This window comes from Stigmatopora nigra, chromosome 14, assembly GCF_051989575.1.
Source record: "Stigmatopora nigra isolate UIUO_SnigA chromosome 14, RoL_Snig_1.1, whole genome shotgun sequence".
Taxonomy (NCBI): domain Eukaryota; kingdom Metazoa; phylum Chordata; class Actinopteri; order Syngnathiformes; family Syngnathidae; genus Stigmatopora; species Stigmatopora nigra.
Genome location: NC_135521.1, coordinates 6,025,347 through 6,041,478, shown reverse-complemented (window position 1 = coordinate 6,041,478; position 16,132 = coordinate 6,025,347). Strand labels below are relative to the sequence as shown.

At 38.7% G+C, this 16,132-nt stretch overlaps 1 protein-coding gene across 1 annotated transcript in view; it reads right to left on the bottom strand.

Annotated features, from left to right (window-relative positions):
• Positions 1 to 16,132, bottom strand: part of diaph2 (diaphanous-related formin 2) — a 191,244-nt gene that overhangs the window by 100,638 nt on the left and 74,474 nt on the right. Inside the window, exons 18-21 of the mRNA XM_077732903.1 lie at positions 15,976 to 16,080; positions 13,144 to 13,206; positions 10,986 to 11,357; positions 9,364 to 9,478 (exon numbers count right to left, since the gene is read on the bottom strand). Of these exons, the coding sequence (XP_077589029.1) occupies positions 9,364 to 9,478; positions 10,986 to 11,357; positions 13,144 to 13,206; positions 15,976 to 16,080 (655 nt within the window). The remainder of the gene's footprint in view (positions 1 to 9,363; positions 9,479 to 10,985; positions 11,358 to 13,143; positions 13,207 to 15,975; positions 16,081 to 16,132) is intronic.

The window sequence follows — 16,132 nt, the reverse complement described above, 5'->3', positions numbered from 1 at the left end:
CATGTATCACAACCCCCCAGGGGGCGCCCGCAATGGATCGTACAGTGTTCCTTCCGCTGCCACCAGTGGAGCACAAAGCGGCCCTGGCTGCTCTGTTGTGGGGCCCTCAATACGTCTCTAATAATCTACTCAGGAAGTGTTTATCTTTGGTGGACCAGGTTGTGTGGGGGTGGTGGTCGAGAACAAGGAAGCCATAGAATACAAGCCGGCGAATGAGGAGGCTGCAAATCCAGAGGGAACAGCAGCTTTTGTAAGACTGTCTTCGCATCAACTTGTTGGGTTTGATCATTGTGATTTGGATGATTCCGTCTTCACGGCAAAAAAAAATAACATCAGCACCAATGTGGGTTGGACTTTTAAGAGGTAAAATCTGGGTCGACTTGTTTATCTGGAATAAGTCATCAGGCCAAAACTGTCAGCCACTAACTATGAGCTATGGTATAACTAACACAATTATAATAAACATGTGTACAGTACAAACTGATTAATATACTACTATATATAATAATGGCTTTTACAGATTTAGTTTGTCTAAGACTTAAGAGACCAAAACCCAACAAAATATGCCTTGGAGAAGAATGACAGCAAGTCAATTATCTATTAGGCTTGGGCTTCTGCAATTTTATGCAGAGCATGCAAGTTTTTGTAAATTTCTAGTGATGACTACATCTAAAATGCACAGTACCTAGTGATGTTGCAAGTTACACAAATGAGCAACGAGGAAGAATTAGTATTGTAAAGCAGGTATGAGAAGCATGTCTAGTTTGTCAGTGGGAAGGCATAGTCAGTTAATTCTCTGCACGATGATGAGTGGGTATTATACAGTGGAGAGGAGGGAAAATTGGTATTTAAATGGTTGGCTTCTTAAAGCACTGGCCTCACTCACTGCTTAACTCCAAACAGAGACACTTTTCCAAGTGTCAATTTCAGAATAACTTGACATAGTAAAAAGTCAGTAAGTTTTGCTACTTGGTGTGATTGAAATGAAAATCAAAGCGTATCAATCCACTCAGGTTAATTGGTCTTCCACAGTACATTTGTAGAGACTTCCCAATCCAGAATATGCCTGTGGCCTGAGCAAACTTTAATTAGTGGGTTTTGCCACAGCAAGAGAATGATTGGTGGAGAGTCGGAAAAGGTGAAAATAAAGGTCAAGGAGAGTGAGAACACTTTAATGCAAATCTGTGCATACCAAGTATGATTTGTCTAGTCTTTAAAAGTACCAGTTCCTCTACTTAACAATTGTCGGCCATGGTTGGATTGCTACATTCTACGTAGCAAATCATTTATTCATGGTCATCGACTCAGTCAGCACTTGTACAATGATCTAGGCTCATATTTCAGTGTAAATTATGACAACGACTGGAAACCGTAGGTCAGTGGCCAGGTTAAGTGTACTCACAAAAAAACCAACAGACGTTGCAAGTTTACTTGCTTGGACAGGTTATAAATGTCTATTGTTTCTCTACAGACTTCAATTTTCTATAGTCTGTGTTTGTTTATGGGCCAAAGAGCAGACGGAGAGTAGACGCAGAGTAGACAACACATCACAGCAGAAAGCTAAGAGCTATTGTTCCACCTTTAACACCAGGCTTGCCTAAAATACCTGCCAAATAAATCTGATTGCCCAAGTGTGGGGAAATAAAGTACCATTTTTAAGAAAAGGACCAGAACAAAGTAGTGAAATCCAGAAGGAAGAAGTGACGCAGGCACTTGAGGAAAAGGAAAAATAAAAATCCTAAGTGAATTTTACTTTATAACTGATACTAAAAAGAAAAGACAACAATCACATCACTCTTTTAGACCACCAAATACAGATGCATGGGGTCCGCAGAAAGACGACAGTAATCAGGGATAAAGACAAGCAGCTTGCAGAAATAAAATATAGGTAAAAAAAGACATACAGACAGTCATAAAGAAAGAAACAAAGAAAACAAAGCTAGCAACTTGCAGCGTTGTTCCAATGGGAATGAAAGTTTGTTTATAGTGGATATAAAAAAATAAGATGGTGACAAGTTATTAGACTGTCTTCTCGCCACTTAAATCTATTTACATAGTTTATGTAAGTATTTTTTATCTGTTTATAAAATACCATTGGTTATCACCAGATACAATTCTCTTTGAAAATAGCTCTATTGAATAACAGAAGTATATACACCTCATTTCGCGAAACAAGCTTTGTAGAAGCAAAAAGTCCTGCAACTCAAAGTTGGTGCACCCTATAATGCATCATTCAAAGCAATAACAACAGCATATTACCATATCGCTACCTTAGCTTCATTTTGGGTACAGGACCCTACAAATGGTGTAACATTTCTGCAAAATATTGAGCAACGACAAATCAACTAGAGATCCGGAGTTGACTTTTTCTTTTCACAGCTATTATATTGTAATCTACACTAAATACATTAAACCACAAATGAAGAATTAGAAGCAGGACCGCCTGGACTTTGCCTCTTGAGTGCACCATGATGCCTTCAGGAAGAGTCAGGCCCCACCCTCCCTCCTCAATCATCTACTTTTTATTATTCAATATGTGAATAGGCCGGCTGATATCAGCCCACAAGTGAACCCTATGCTGGAGACTGTGTGGCTCACACCAAAATGGAAATTTCCTATGCAACTGCACTAGGACCACACTATATAAATATATCCCGAGTAAAATAGACAGAATATGCAAATCGTGTGTGAATAAATAAATATACCGACAGTACCTCCCACACACTACCTAAACGAATTCAAGTGGATCTACAGGTTTCATGGCAACAATCACATACGTGCACATATGCACTGACACATTTGAAATCCATAAGCCTATAAAATGAATTCGGATTATCCGACATACTGGAACATATCGTGATCCCAGTGTTTACGATTTCCTCAGTCAAACTGCTTTTTGTCTATCTCACTTTTAGGCAGCCAGAGTCACAATTTGCAATCACATTTGGATGTCAAGCTCACTTGCCTTCTATTTTTTTGGTCTTACCCTGCCCTGGTTGGAAAAGTCATGATTGTTCAAATTCAAGGAGACCTCATCCTGAAGACACTTGAGACTTGATTGTTTACCCAACCGGTAGGTGACGTCACAGTTGTTCTCTTCCCCGAGCAATCCTCTGTTTATCCTTGATTCTATTACTCTCGGCGCAAACCAATTCTCGCAAAGAGCTGCCACGACAAATCAAATGTAATATCCTGTAGCAAACCTAGGAGACAACTTGGTTTCTCAGTCTACCTGGGAAGATGTTAGGAGGAGGAGGGTTTGGGTGCAGCTGCTGAAAGGTCTGGAAGTCACAAGACATCATGCAATGCAAATGACTGTTTTTTTAAACAGTGGTCTGTGGCTTTTTTTGTTTTTGCCTGCAAAAAGTCCATTTGACTTGCAACTGAGCAATGACTTGGCAACTCCGCCGACAACTACTCTGCAAAACGTGTTTCTCCCGTCCATGCATCACATAAAAACGGTCAATCAGTCACAACAAGGCATCCATCAAGAATTTCCTATGCAAAAGGTGCCAATGTTCAGAGCTGCATTACATATGCACTCCATAGTCTTCTATCTGGAACTATGGTAGGGATGGGAGTTTATGAAGAAGGACTTGGGCTTTTCAATATGTGAAGCACCCGTGACATTGTTCTTTTTTTAACAGGCACGACTCATAGTTAATAGGCATCAAATGTAAAAGTAGGCCACACCAAAGTGCAAATATCAGTCGCACTAGAAGAAGTATGTGGAAACACGTTGTGAATGTATCATTTTCATGTAAATATCACTTTTGAATAAAACATGACAGCTTCTGGATATCTTCCCTTATTTTATGGTAGAATACATACAGTATACTGACTTTATTATAAATGTCATGCGAGGGTAATGGAAAGGGAAATTGGTCAAGATGTGTTTTTGTGACTTTATAAAAAAAAAAGTTCAAGACAGATAAATGCTACATTTACATTTGTCCTATCAAAGAGAATTAATGAGATCATACGATCAAGAGTGGACAAATGTAGTCCTTTTAGATTTAAAAACTAGAAGGTTTAGAGATACTAGTGTTAAAACAATAATAAAAAGGCATTGCGAAATTACCATTTGGTAATGAGGTCTGGTGCATGTATATAACAATAGAGTGCATGCAGTAACTGCTGAATTATTGGCTCCTTTCACACCTGTGTTCCATTTGTTTTATTTATTTTCTTATTTATTGGTTAAATCGATACAGTTGTCTCCTTTTTTTGTGGCGTTTGTGTTCACGAGGCAAGCCGCCTGGACCGATTAACAATGCCAACAAAAGTTGCAGATATCACACGTATACTAATAGGGATTTTATCATCACTTGTCGGCCATTTTGCATCAAAGTCATTTAATAACCATTGCATTACAGTCAACGGTCTTGCTAGGCCTGGAGTCCTATACTCCAAACAATGCACTTTCCTGTTGTCCTCATTTTAAATTACATTTGTCAAGCCACCAGTGCGGCATGAGCAGCTTAAAACAACACTATAAAAAGATGACACATCCAAACCAGTTTGTTAAACTGCGTCAAAAGGATCACAAAGGAAGGGAAAAAAGCACAACGCACAGGGGATGCTTATTTTTATAGCAACATATTCTGATGACTGAATTAGGGTGAATGAACAGCGGTATAGACACACTGGGGTTGCAGACATGGAAGGGTGTCGGCAGCAGGTATCAAAGGCAGCTAATATTCAGAGGGCTGAAGTTAAAGTGCACCGTGAAAGGCAGAATGGCTCTCATCTGAGAGGAAAAGATTAAAATCAGTGGGACATCACAGCAAGGCAATATGAAGCTGGAATTAGAACAAATCTCTCTCCCTCCCTAACACAACCGCACGTACACACAAGGTATCTGAAGCAATTACTTGTCATTAATATATAACAGCCTAGGCCCCATTCATTTGTGATAGGATATAGATAAATATAAATATAAATATAAATATATATATATATATATATATATATATATATATATATATATATATATATATATATATATATATATATATATATATATATATATATATATATATATATATATATATATATATATATATATATATATATATATATATATATATATATATATATATATATATATATATATATATATATATATATATATATATATATATATATATATATATATATATATATATATATATTATTATTATTATTATTATTATTACTAAATAAAGGTTTGACAGGATGAATTTGTACAAGTGACTATTACCACTGCTTTTTGTGAGGAAAAGCATTTGTCAACTGACTGGTGGGCTGTTTCTCATTCGACAACCCAATGTCAGGTTACTGAGCATCATGTGTGGGGTTCATACCACGCTTGAGTGTGTTTGATCTGGTGGCACGATTGGCCTTGATGTTAACAGAGTTATTAGGAGGCTTATTAGGCCGGGTCCGAGATCAATTTTACCAACCCCCCGAAAACCATTTCATCGTGACTGCCATTCTGGCAGGGTCATTACAGCGGTGCTAGAACAGATTGAGGATTTGCTGGTGCCACTTTTGAGGTTCAGTAAGTATTTATTTTCTTTTTTTTGTCAGGGGGTGCCACTGTGAAAATAAACTCATACCTAGGGCGGTGCTCACATCAATGGTGAGTGTTAAAACACACCTGTGATGCAAGATTTGGACAGTTACAAATCAGGGTATAAAAAGATTACTGTAATATCCGGACTGAAAGTCGTATTTTTGTTTTCTTTTAATGAGAAAAAATATGAGTTTAAATCCATATATACAATGCTTTGTTAAGATTTAGGCTACAAACAGTGAAAAAAGTAGGGAATATGTAACCATTATTCGCCAGTGCTTTATTTGCAATTTTCATGAATAGACTTTTTTGTGATTTAGGAAGAAATGAACATGATCACTTCCTGTTTCCATTCTAATGGCAGCCTATTTAGACAGCAACCTAGTCACACCTTAATTAATTGAGCTCACTATAAGACGGCCAATTTGTGCAATCCATCACTGCGATCAAGATTCAGCCACTACACCAGCATAACCTTATTCATAGAGAATGTTTGATCACATTTGTTTTTAACGATCCAAAATGATTAGATTTATCATCGCCAGCCCTAATGGCTGTAAGAGGGTAATTGTCAGAATGTGGGCTGTAAACTAAAGAGCGATAAATGTGCCAGTTCCCAAACTCAACAATGAATGAACTACATGAGGCTGTGTGAGAACACAGCTGTTTAGTGTCTGGAGAATTTACAGCTATGTGGGAGCAGATTAATGATGTTTGCAAGAAGAATGGAAGAACATAAACAGTCTGGCGGTGGCACTGTGTGGGTAGAGCTTGAGGATAAGAAGAAATACCCAACCCCGGGAAAGACAGGAGCGACAACTAAGATTTGGTAACCTCTGATGAACCAACTTGTGACAGTGTCTAAAAATGTGCTTGTTTACATGACCACATTTCATGACGGACCTTCTGCAAGACCAGCACACCAAAGCTAGTATTCAAGCAGATGACAAGTGATCTCACAAGGACAGTCTGGTCTCCTATATGAATTATGCAACATTTTAGGTGAAGGGAGGAGAGGATAAAATGTGCCTCGCAACATCAACGAGCTCCATAATGAAGGCTTTAAGTCTGATGGAAGGTATTTATGGCTACAACCTTACCGACATCCTTAAAAGCTTGTATGTAATCAATATGCATTATTGCCAAATAGGTATAATGAATACAAGAGGCATTTCAATTCAATAGATTCAGACTAGTGTATAAGGGATATTTTTCCATCAATAGTTGATTGTGAGACCACCGAACGGAAGAAACGTTTTCGGGGGTCTGGAAAGTTTACCAGCATCCATCTGATTCTAAATTGAAGAGCAAAAGTTCCAGCTGAATGGATTGCCTTTCAAATGCAGTGGGCCATGGCAACATGCGTTCAATCCTGGAGTGAATCTGATTTGATCCCGAGAGGCGCACAAAGGCAAAATCCACTGATTGATAAAGCCAAGCCAAACCAGAGAGGGGTGTGAGGGGGATTGGGGGGGTCAATGACGAAGAAGGGTGTTAAGAAGAAAAGCAATAGTGGTTTGGAAGAAGAAAAGAATAATGAAAGCAAGTAGTGACTGAGTAGTACGACTTCAATAAGACACGGCCTGCATGCTCTAAAAGAACATTGTGTATTGTATTCATTTTGAAAAGATGAGGACCAAAATAGATGAGTGGCTGTGATAAGGTGTGGTAAGATTGTGGATCTTGAGCACTGAATAATGTCAAAAGTTACAAAAATAGACATTGGATTTCCCATGCTTACAAACACGAGTACCACACGAGTTAGTCTATTGAGATACGAGTAAAAAAAACAGAATGCAAAAATGTTGTAAATGCAGCATCCTTAGTGATGAAACCACATTAAATTGTGTAACGACTTGAAAGAAAAAGAACACATAAATAATGCCCACATCTACTGTCATGGACTTTAATGTCTAAACGAATTGGAACAATCCATCCTTACAAAGTTTGGCGGTGTGATCGGAAAACGATAGATTTTGATGGTTTAGATGAACAAACCGGATCACTTCCGCTCATTAAAAGTAAAAGACAAAAATGACATTAGTTTTATCTTTGTCAGTTTACAGACTACTATTTCACAAGAAAGGAAGGTTGTTGTGCTCTTCTGATTCTATTGTGTTGTAACCCTTCGAAATGCGGCTTCAACAGATGTTTTTTTTACACCATTAACTGGGGGCAGCTCTGAAGGGAATGCATTTCCACCTGCTTGCCTCATCCTTTGCAATACACATAAGTGCAGGATGATTGGGCAATAATGCAATCAATTTTAGGATCCAATAACTTTTCACTCATTTTTGGGGGGTTGTTTTCAACTTGATTTTCATTCTATTGAATGATGACCATTTCTTAGGCCTTTCACACACCAAGCTACCCTGGCTTGAATATCAAACATTAAAACTGCATTCTTCATTCATGAGAAAATCAGGTTGTTTTAAAGAATATATATATATCCAGGCATGAGAGCTTGGTGCAGGTGTAATTGATAGGGATGCAGTAAAGTACCCAGCAAAACATCCTGGGGAAAGGATGGATTGTAAATGCCGGAATATGGCCTATGTATAGTACTGCTATTTATTTATTTATTTATTTTAAAGTGCCAAGGAGAGTTTTGGGTGTTGATGAAGAATTTAAAAGGTAAATTAATGTTGAATTACATTAATGTGACTATAGTACTCATTTCTGTGTTGCAGTCAGAAATTGAAAAACTTATTGGGTTAGTGTCAGTTTGTATTTATCTATTTTTTTTGTTTTGTTTAAGGTTCTGTCAAAACCTTAAAAGGACCCTGAAATGAAATGGAAAAAAACATATCAACATATGAAGAGTCAAGAGTTAATTGAAAAGACCTTTTTTTGTTGTTTTTGATCTCAAGTGAGGTATGACCGGTGGTCTTGTCCCTGACATTCTATTAAGCCCTGATCCACTCTTTTCACTTTTCATCTGTATTATGTCAGGAAATTACCCTGGGGGCATTGAGGCAAAATGTCTATATATTTCACAAATGTACAGGGAAAGACAGATTGGCTTGGTTTGAAAACCTGGAGGCTGCAAGAACGCCTTTAGTGTCTTTTGGTGTATTGCCAAGGCTAAATAAAGGATTGGGTCTGGTTATGTTCGCATAGTCTGACAAAGCTCACATTTGACTGCTCAGAATTTGACAGGGCTTGAACTTCTCTCTCCACTGGTGTTAAAATTAGTGGAATGAACTGCATACACACACAAGCACAACCACACTCCAGTGAACACAGTCAAAGGAGGAATCACACACAACATTGCAATGAGGGTAAACTCTTTCCAGATACACAATTCCATACATAAAGCTTCTCTGTAGAGTTTGTGAGTTATTCATCAGACAGTTAGGAAGCCTTGCTGAAACAAACTGGACAAGAAAAATCCAAGAAAAAGAAAAAAAAATCACTAATCCAATGGAGGAATGGTTTGGCGGACTGGAAAAGGGAAGAAACAAACCAAGCATAGCAACTCAAGGGGTCAAACTTTTCCTTCTTGTACACCCACACAAAACTCTGATCAGAAAAACTAGGCGAGTTTCAGCTACAAAGAAAGAGCAAATACAATGTGCTCATTACATTAACACCCTGTCGCGGGTGCATTGCGACAATTAGCTGGCACAAAGGTAAGAAAGCAGTGAAATCAGAGACTGCTGAAATTGATTTTTCAGGAGAAGAAAGTGTCGTGACATGAGAGAGTTTTGTAATGTTTAGGCTGAACAGTTAAAGAGGGAAATACATTGAGAAAGGGGTGTGTTGTGTGTTGGGGACTGTAGGCGAGATGGTAAATCTTTTCTTACCTTTACTTTGTGAAGAGAAACAGTGGGAGAGCTGAGCAAACATGTCGAGATTTTCAAACTTCTCCTCTTTTACTTTGATCCAGATGCAATTCTCTGCCATTTCCTGGGGCACTATCTAAAGGAACACAAGGATTTCATTATCAAGCCAATCAGAGGGCACAAGAAGTGTCACTCAAAAAGATTTGGCTGGATATTGCATGACTCGTCTGTGTAGTCACACATAGTCACAAATTCTCTTGCTTTATGATCTGGATTTTCAGTAGCAAAAATCCATTGATAAGTGATGTTGTTGCATTAATGCAAATTCAATTTACCACACACATTTATGCAAATATTGCATATATATTGAGAACTGATGTCTTGGGTTGATAATCCATTTTTACGACACGAGTAGGGATGAAAAATAAAATGATGAATTATATTTGGACAATTATCTTAATATATTTACCCTTGTCAAAAATCTGTATAAGAAGCTTTTATCTTACCTTATGAAATTCACCAATATCTAAAAATAACGTATTTCTTTCTGATAACAAACACAGTTTGTCTTAAAAGAATGTCTGTGTTAAAATGTATTCATTAAGCAGTGCAAAAACAAGAGAAATATCATACCCTGACAAAAAAAGTCACAGTCCTTTTATATCAAGGTATTTTATCTTGCTAATGTTTATGTTTTTTTCCAGCATAGGTGCGCTGATACTATTTGCCCAAAGGGTCATATCACGACGAAACTGCTCTTGAAAATATGGTGTTACAATATTGATGAAAATAGAGGCTAGTGGGAAAAACAAAAAGTGCCGAAAAGGTAGTTCCTTTACTACAAAAATACACGTAAATCACAAATGTTATGAGTTTAGTATGATGTCAGTTGCTTTGTTACTTTTACTACTGTATCTACTAATGCTGTGCATGTGAAGAAAACTACTCTACCAACAATATAAATCTAGTATGTTTAAATGCACACTATTTCTGAACATAGAGTAATCATAGTGACATGGTCATGTATTATTGGAACTTTATACTTGAGGATAAACATTTGCTATTGGTCTATTTCTCTGTGCCCATAAATAACTATCCTCTTGTTAGTGTACTGTATTTATAAGCAAGTGACATATATTTGCATACATATTTTTTTAAAAAGGTCAACGGAATGTAACATAGTCGGAAAAATGAGTGTCATATACAGCGTGATACTGGCCTAAAGTAGAAAATATGGAAGTAATGCCAGAGGAAGTTAACAATGGCAGGGTATCGTCAAAAAAAATGGAACTTGTGACTTTTTTTCTTGTAATGTTGCTTCAATCTCCCAATTTTACACCAAAGGGAGTTTTATGTTCGCTAAAGTCGTTGCACAAGGCTATCACAGCGTCCTCTGCTTCTTACCAAACCACCTCTAAGCAGTAATGGTAAGTTTAGCTTCTTTTTATTATTTTCGATATATTTTTGTCTTTTATTAGGAAGTATTTTGACATAAATGGGATATGTGCTGGAATTTAACTCATCCACACCCTCAAGAATCCTTGTATAATAATAGTTTTTTTTTTCTTTTAAAGTTGACCACCATCTTACTACCAAGTTGCATAGTTATTTTTTGTTAAATCTTGATGATAGGCTTAACATACCTTATTCCAGTTAACTCTCTTCATCACTGTTTCAGGCTTGTAAACCTTCTTGGGCTCAAGCCCATATGGCAGCTTGAGGACCGGGATCGAGGGAGGTGGCGGAGGCCCACCTCGGCCTCCAAAAAATGGCGGAGGTGGTGGTGGTCCACAACCTGGCGGGGGTGGCGGAGGTGGAGGCCCCCCTCCTGGTGGAGGAGGGGGTGGCGGAGGAGGCGGGGGACCAGCGGCCTGGCCAGGTAGAGGTGGTGGAGGTGGCGGAGGACAGCCGCCCGGTGGGGGCGGTGGCGGAGGGGGTGGCGGAGGAGGGGGTGCCAGGGCGCCCTTAGGTTGTGTTGGAGATGGCGCTCCGGGCGCACCTGGCCCTGCTGCAATCTGTAAGAAAACATTGGTGTCCTTGATTTATTTATATATTTCCTTTTTTCAAGTTGCCAAAAATGTTCCCGTTACATGCTCTGATATATTATTGCGTTGCCAAAAAGATTTAAAGACTTAGATCTTTGTTTGCTTTGCCAAAAGAAGCCTTTATCTCTGCCTATGTCCCCTTAAAATATACAATTACAGGACATCACTACTGCAGCTGTGACAGAGAAGAGCTAACAGTCCCTAAGCATACCTCCACTGTCACTTTCATCACATAAACACAGCTAGTCTGAGGCAAAATACCTCTAGGAAATGAAAAGAAAATGCAAATATGGCAATTATAGGCACCCAAACATGGCCGTAGTGTGAGCTTCTCAGCTTATTAGACGAGTGCATTGCCCAGATCAATTCGCCCTCCTGACCGCATCACTAAGTCACCCGATTCCAATTGCTTAGAATGTGATTGGCGTCTTTTTTAAAGAGTGTGATTTATTACACCACGACTGATTGTTTACCAGAGCTAAAAGAGCTCCTTTCGTTGTCAATACAGATTTGACAATTATGTGTCTGTCAATCTCAAATCCTCTGTGGCCCATTTCCCCTTTCAGTGCTAATATAGGCAAATGGAAGGAAATTAACTGGCAAATTAAGAGTGCGCCTGATATCCATATTGATGGCGAGCTCATATCAAAGTGTTCTGGACACTGTAGATTCAATGAAGAGGTCACTGTGGCAACTAATGAACTCTGAATACTATGTGATTAAATCCTATGTTCCAATCTCATCACTGATATTCAATTCGAAAGAGAAGTGATTACTTCTGAAAAGCGCACTCAACAAGCAGGAAAGACAAAAGCAGTACAGCGTGTTAAGTCTGCCATTTAATGCAAGTTTATTGACAGCACTATTTATAAAAAAAGAGGGGATAGAAAAGGTTTCTTTTCCTGTGCATGAAACCTTTTTCATTTGTCAACTGATAGGACTATTTGATTTTAGGACTGAAACCCCCCATAAACCACACAGACAGAGTTCATAACCATTGTTTGTTACAGCGTGTCTTTTCTTTTTGAGTTCCTGCAAAGCTAATCGGGCCATTGGACTTCAAACACACTGGGGATATTATCAAGCAAGAGTGTGGCGACTGAAGCTTGTTGCCGATACAAAAGAACAAGATAGTCATGAGTGGTTCCCTGTGGGCAATGCTGGGAGAGCACAGAATCATGACTTGAGGAAGAGCCATTCTCTCGAGAAGCCACCTGTGGCACACCATCATGGCAGAAGGAATAAAATAAAATAGAAATCCAGAGTAAACTACAACAACAACAACAAATATTTAAACATTACCACTTCACACAATAACCTTTCTTATTAACTTCAATAATCTTTATATCCATTCATTTGGTCTTATTACTTTCGAGCCTAGTGTTATGTTGCAGTACTAATAAAGATGTTTTTGTCAAATAGCTATTGAAGGTTTTTATTGTCACAACACTCGTTATGTGAACAACTACATAGACTTCTTGAGAACGTCATGCACTTTTACTAATCCCAAACCTCCACACCTGGCTTGATTACACCACACCTTTCCATTCTGGCTCGAAAAATGTGTGACCAATTAATCCAAGAAATTGCTAATCAGATTGAGACGCATCTTTGTGTTGATCCTGGATTTCCTAATCCTGTATTTGTGCAATCTCAACCACGGCACATTTTCTCCAATGCATGTGTGCAAATAAGAAATAAAAGGTTGGCCATTTCTCAGATGTTTAAAAGTCACATATACAACGAGGACACCCACCTTGGCTTCAGATTCCCTGATGAGTCTCTGAGCCTCTTTGAGCTTGTCACTTTCTATAGTTAACTGTTGACGCCCAACACACACACACACACACACACACACAAAGAAACACATAGGCAATAGGTACACCACAAACATAGGGAAGCAAAGAGACACAATTGGAAAGGAGGGTTAGAGACACAAAGAATGACTAGTACGCTTCATAGGAGGGACATGTATAGGACAGCACACAGAGCAGACAAAGCGAGCAGAGCCAAAGAGTATTGGGTCTTAAACAATACCCGTGTATCACATGCCAATTTTGCCTCAATGAGGGTGTTTGATGTGCAAGAGGCAGTGTGTCCTCAGGCTTCAAAACAAGATGCAATACATCATGTCATCTATAGTACCTCAAAGGAAAATCACCCCGAAGATGCAGGCATCCACCTTCAAAACACATCTCCCGTTTATTATTTTCTTCAGTTTTTTTTTTTTTTTAACTTTGGAAAATGTCCATGTTCGTAGGAGACTGAAATACATGTATTCAATTAATGTAAATTACTTTGTTTGAAGGTGTACGCCATAAACAGTAATGCCGAGGGATCCAACAACTAGCCTCCTCTTATGCAGAGTTGGGTGGCATGGCAGCAGATTTAAGAGATTCAGTGGGAAAACCTAGGCTAACCTGTCCCCAGCCACTTGATCCAGCACTTCCAGGGGAACCTGTAGGCTTTCCTAGGCTATTTGAGAAACAGTCTCTGCGACATGTCTTGTGTCACCCAAAGGATGTTATCCAAGTTGTATTGTTTAAATACACATTGCAAAAATGTATCTAAATGAACCTCCTCCGGTTTTACTTTCATTTCCAGGGACGACACCGCAAGACAAGCAGCCTTTAGCAACAGATAGTCATGCAAAGGATAAGCTTCAATGCCAAATCAAAGCACACAGAAAGCCATTCTATATTTGATCACTTAAAGGAGACGAAGAAAATCATGAGTCATTCTTATAAAGACAGCTAAATCCTGCCTTTAATAGGCAAAAAAGGGAGCTCGGGGGTTGACACCTAAGTAACAAAGATGCAGGTCATTTATTTCAAGTATGGTTTCTACCGAAGTCATTTGAGGAACTTAATTTATAGTTGGACCACTTAAAACCAATTCAAAATGTTGATTTTGCAAGCGTATTCTGTCTGGAAATGACCAATTGATGAACAAAAGAGATTCATTTAGAGAGAGATTTTTTTTTAAGATCATGCACCATACAGATTTGTAGAAATGTAAGGGGTGATGGGGGGGGGGCTTAACCGCTGTGGACCGCCAGCTCCTCCCGGGGGCCGATTGAGGTCAACTCCGAGTCTGTCAGCTTGTTAAAAGCTATTAATGGGATGGTGCAGAATTCCGCCGCGTACCACTGCACTACTACATTATTCATTCCTTCTCCAACCCAATTGCAGTGAAAAGCTTCCTTCTCCTAAGAGCAAACGGCTCGGCGAAGGACGCACCTTTCCCCCACTTGTTGTGTTTCCTGTGTCCCTTTGTTGATGTTTACAAGCACGGGCACTTCTCCACTCAATTGAGGGATAATCAAAAAGGCACATCAAACAGGCTACTTGTTACAATGCCAAAGTTCCTGGTGTACCGATGCTCATTAAATGTGTCTGGTTGTGGCAAACAGGTAGACCTGTACATGCATGTGTTTTAATATCTGACAGGAGCCCTCTTAGGATGAAAGGTTAGCGTTAGTGTAGATTGCACTTTATTGCTGAAAAATAAATATATAATGAAAAATAAAACTGCCTGTGATGGTGGGCTGGCTTTGATAGAAAGAGGCAAATGTATGATTTAAATGCTGCACGCTTGCAACGTCGATGGCTTTTACCGCGCCGTGTCGGCAGCGGATGAGGCGGCAGAACACGCTTGCAATCATCAGAGAGGGTGCTGTTGTGTTCACCGCTTGAGATAGGATTAAATCCTAACCCACAGAAGATCAAAAACGGCACTTGGTTGGCTGTTACTGCTATTGCATAATTAAACTAACTTCCAAATGAACATGGATATTTATGGACCTTTGAAGAGACATTATTTTCTTTTGATTCCCTCATTTGTATGGATGGAGATGGTAATTTGCACAATAAAACTATATTTTTATATATAAAATTGTGCATTGAAGTGGAATTTGTTCGCCATTAAATTCATGGTTCCAATATCTTATTTTCCAAGCTTGTGTAGGTTTTCTATGGGCATTAGAAATAAATGTATGCGTGCTCCAAAAAGTTAAACCACTTTTGTTTAAATATTCTCGTTTTTAAACTAAAAGACACTTCATTGTGAAAAAAAGTGAGAATGGATAATAAGACTTTTATAAACCATTTGTTTGTTAAATGGAGAAACTTTAGATTGTAATAACATCATCACAATGAAAAAGGTGAAAGGCAGTAATCATGATGTGAGAGTGCTTCAGCAATTTGGCACGATGGGTGTCATGCTCTCATCCTTCAATATTGATTTACATTACATTCCATTACTTTTTCTTTTGTTCTCTAAAGACACTCTTAAAACGTTTTCAATTGGGTTAAAATGAGAACACAGTTTTTTTTGCGCACAGAACGAAAGGTTTGGCTTAGGAAGAAATGTTTTCAAAGTTGCTTAAAAAGAAATGCTATCCACCTCCAAGATGATAGAATTACAGAGGAAAAGCTTCAATAGCAGCATTCAGCCACATTAAGAGCTTCGACTTAAGAAGATTGGCCTATTATTAAATGAAATGCTCCCACATCCACTTAGAGAGCATGTGTAAGAGTTTCCAAAAGCTCCACGCGGCTTGTGAGTTGTCTTTTTGTGTAGGATTTACCTGAGACTCTAAGGTGTGGATCCTCCCCTCCAACTCTTTGATTCTCTCCTCTTTCTTTTGAGACTCAGCTTGAGCCTCCTGTCGTGCACTGAACTCTTCGTCAAACTGCAAGAAAGAGGACACAAACATGTCAACGTGCGCACACTGATGAAAACAA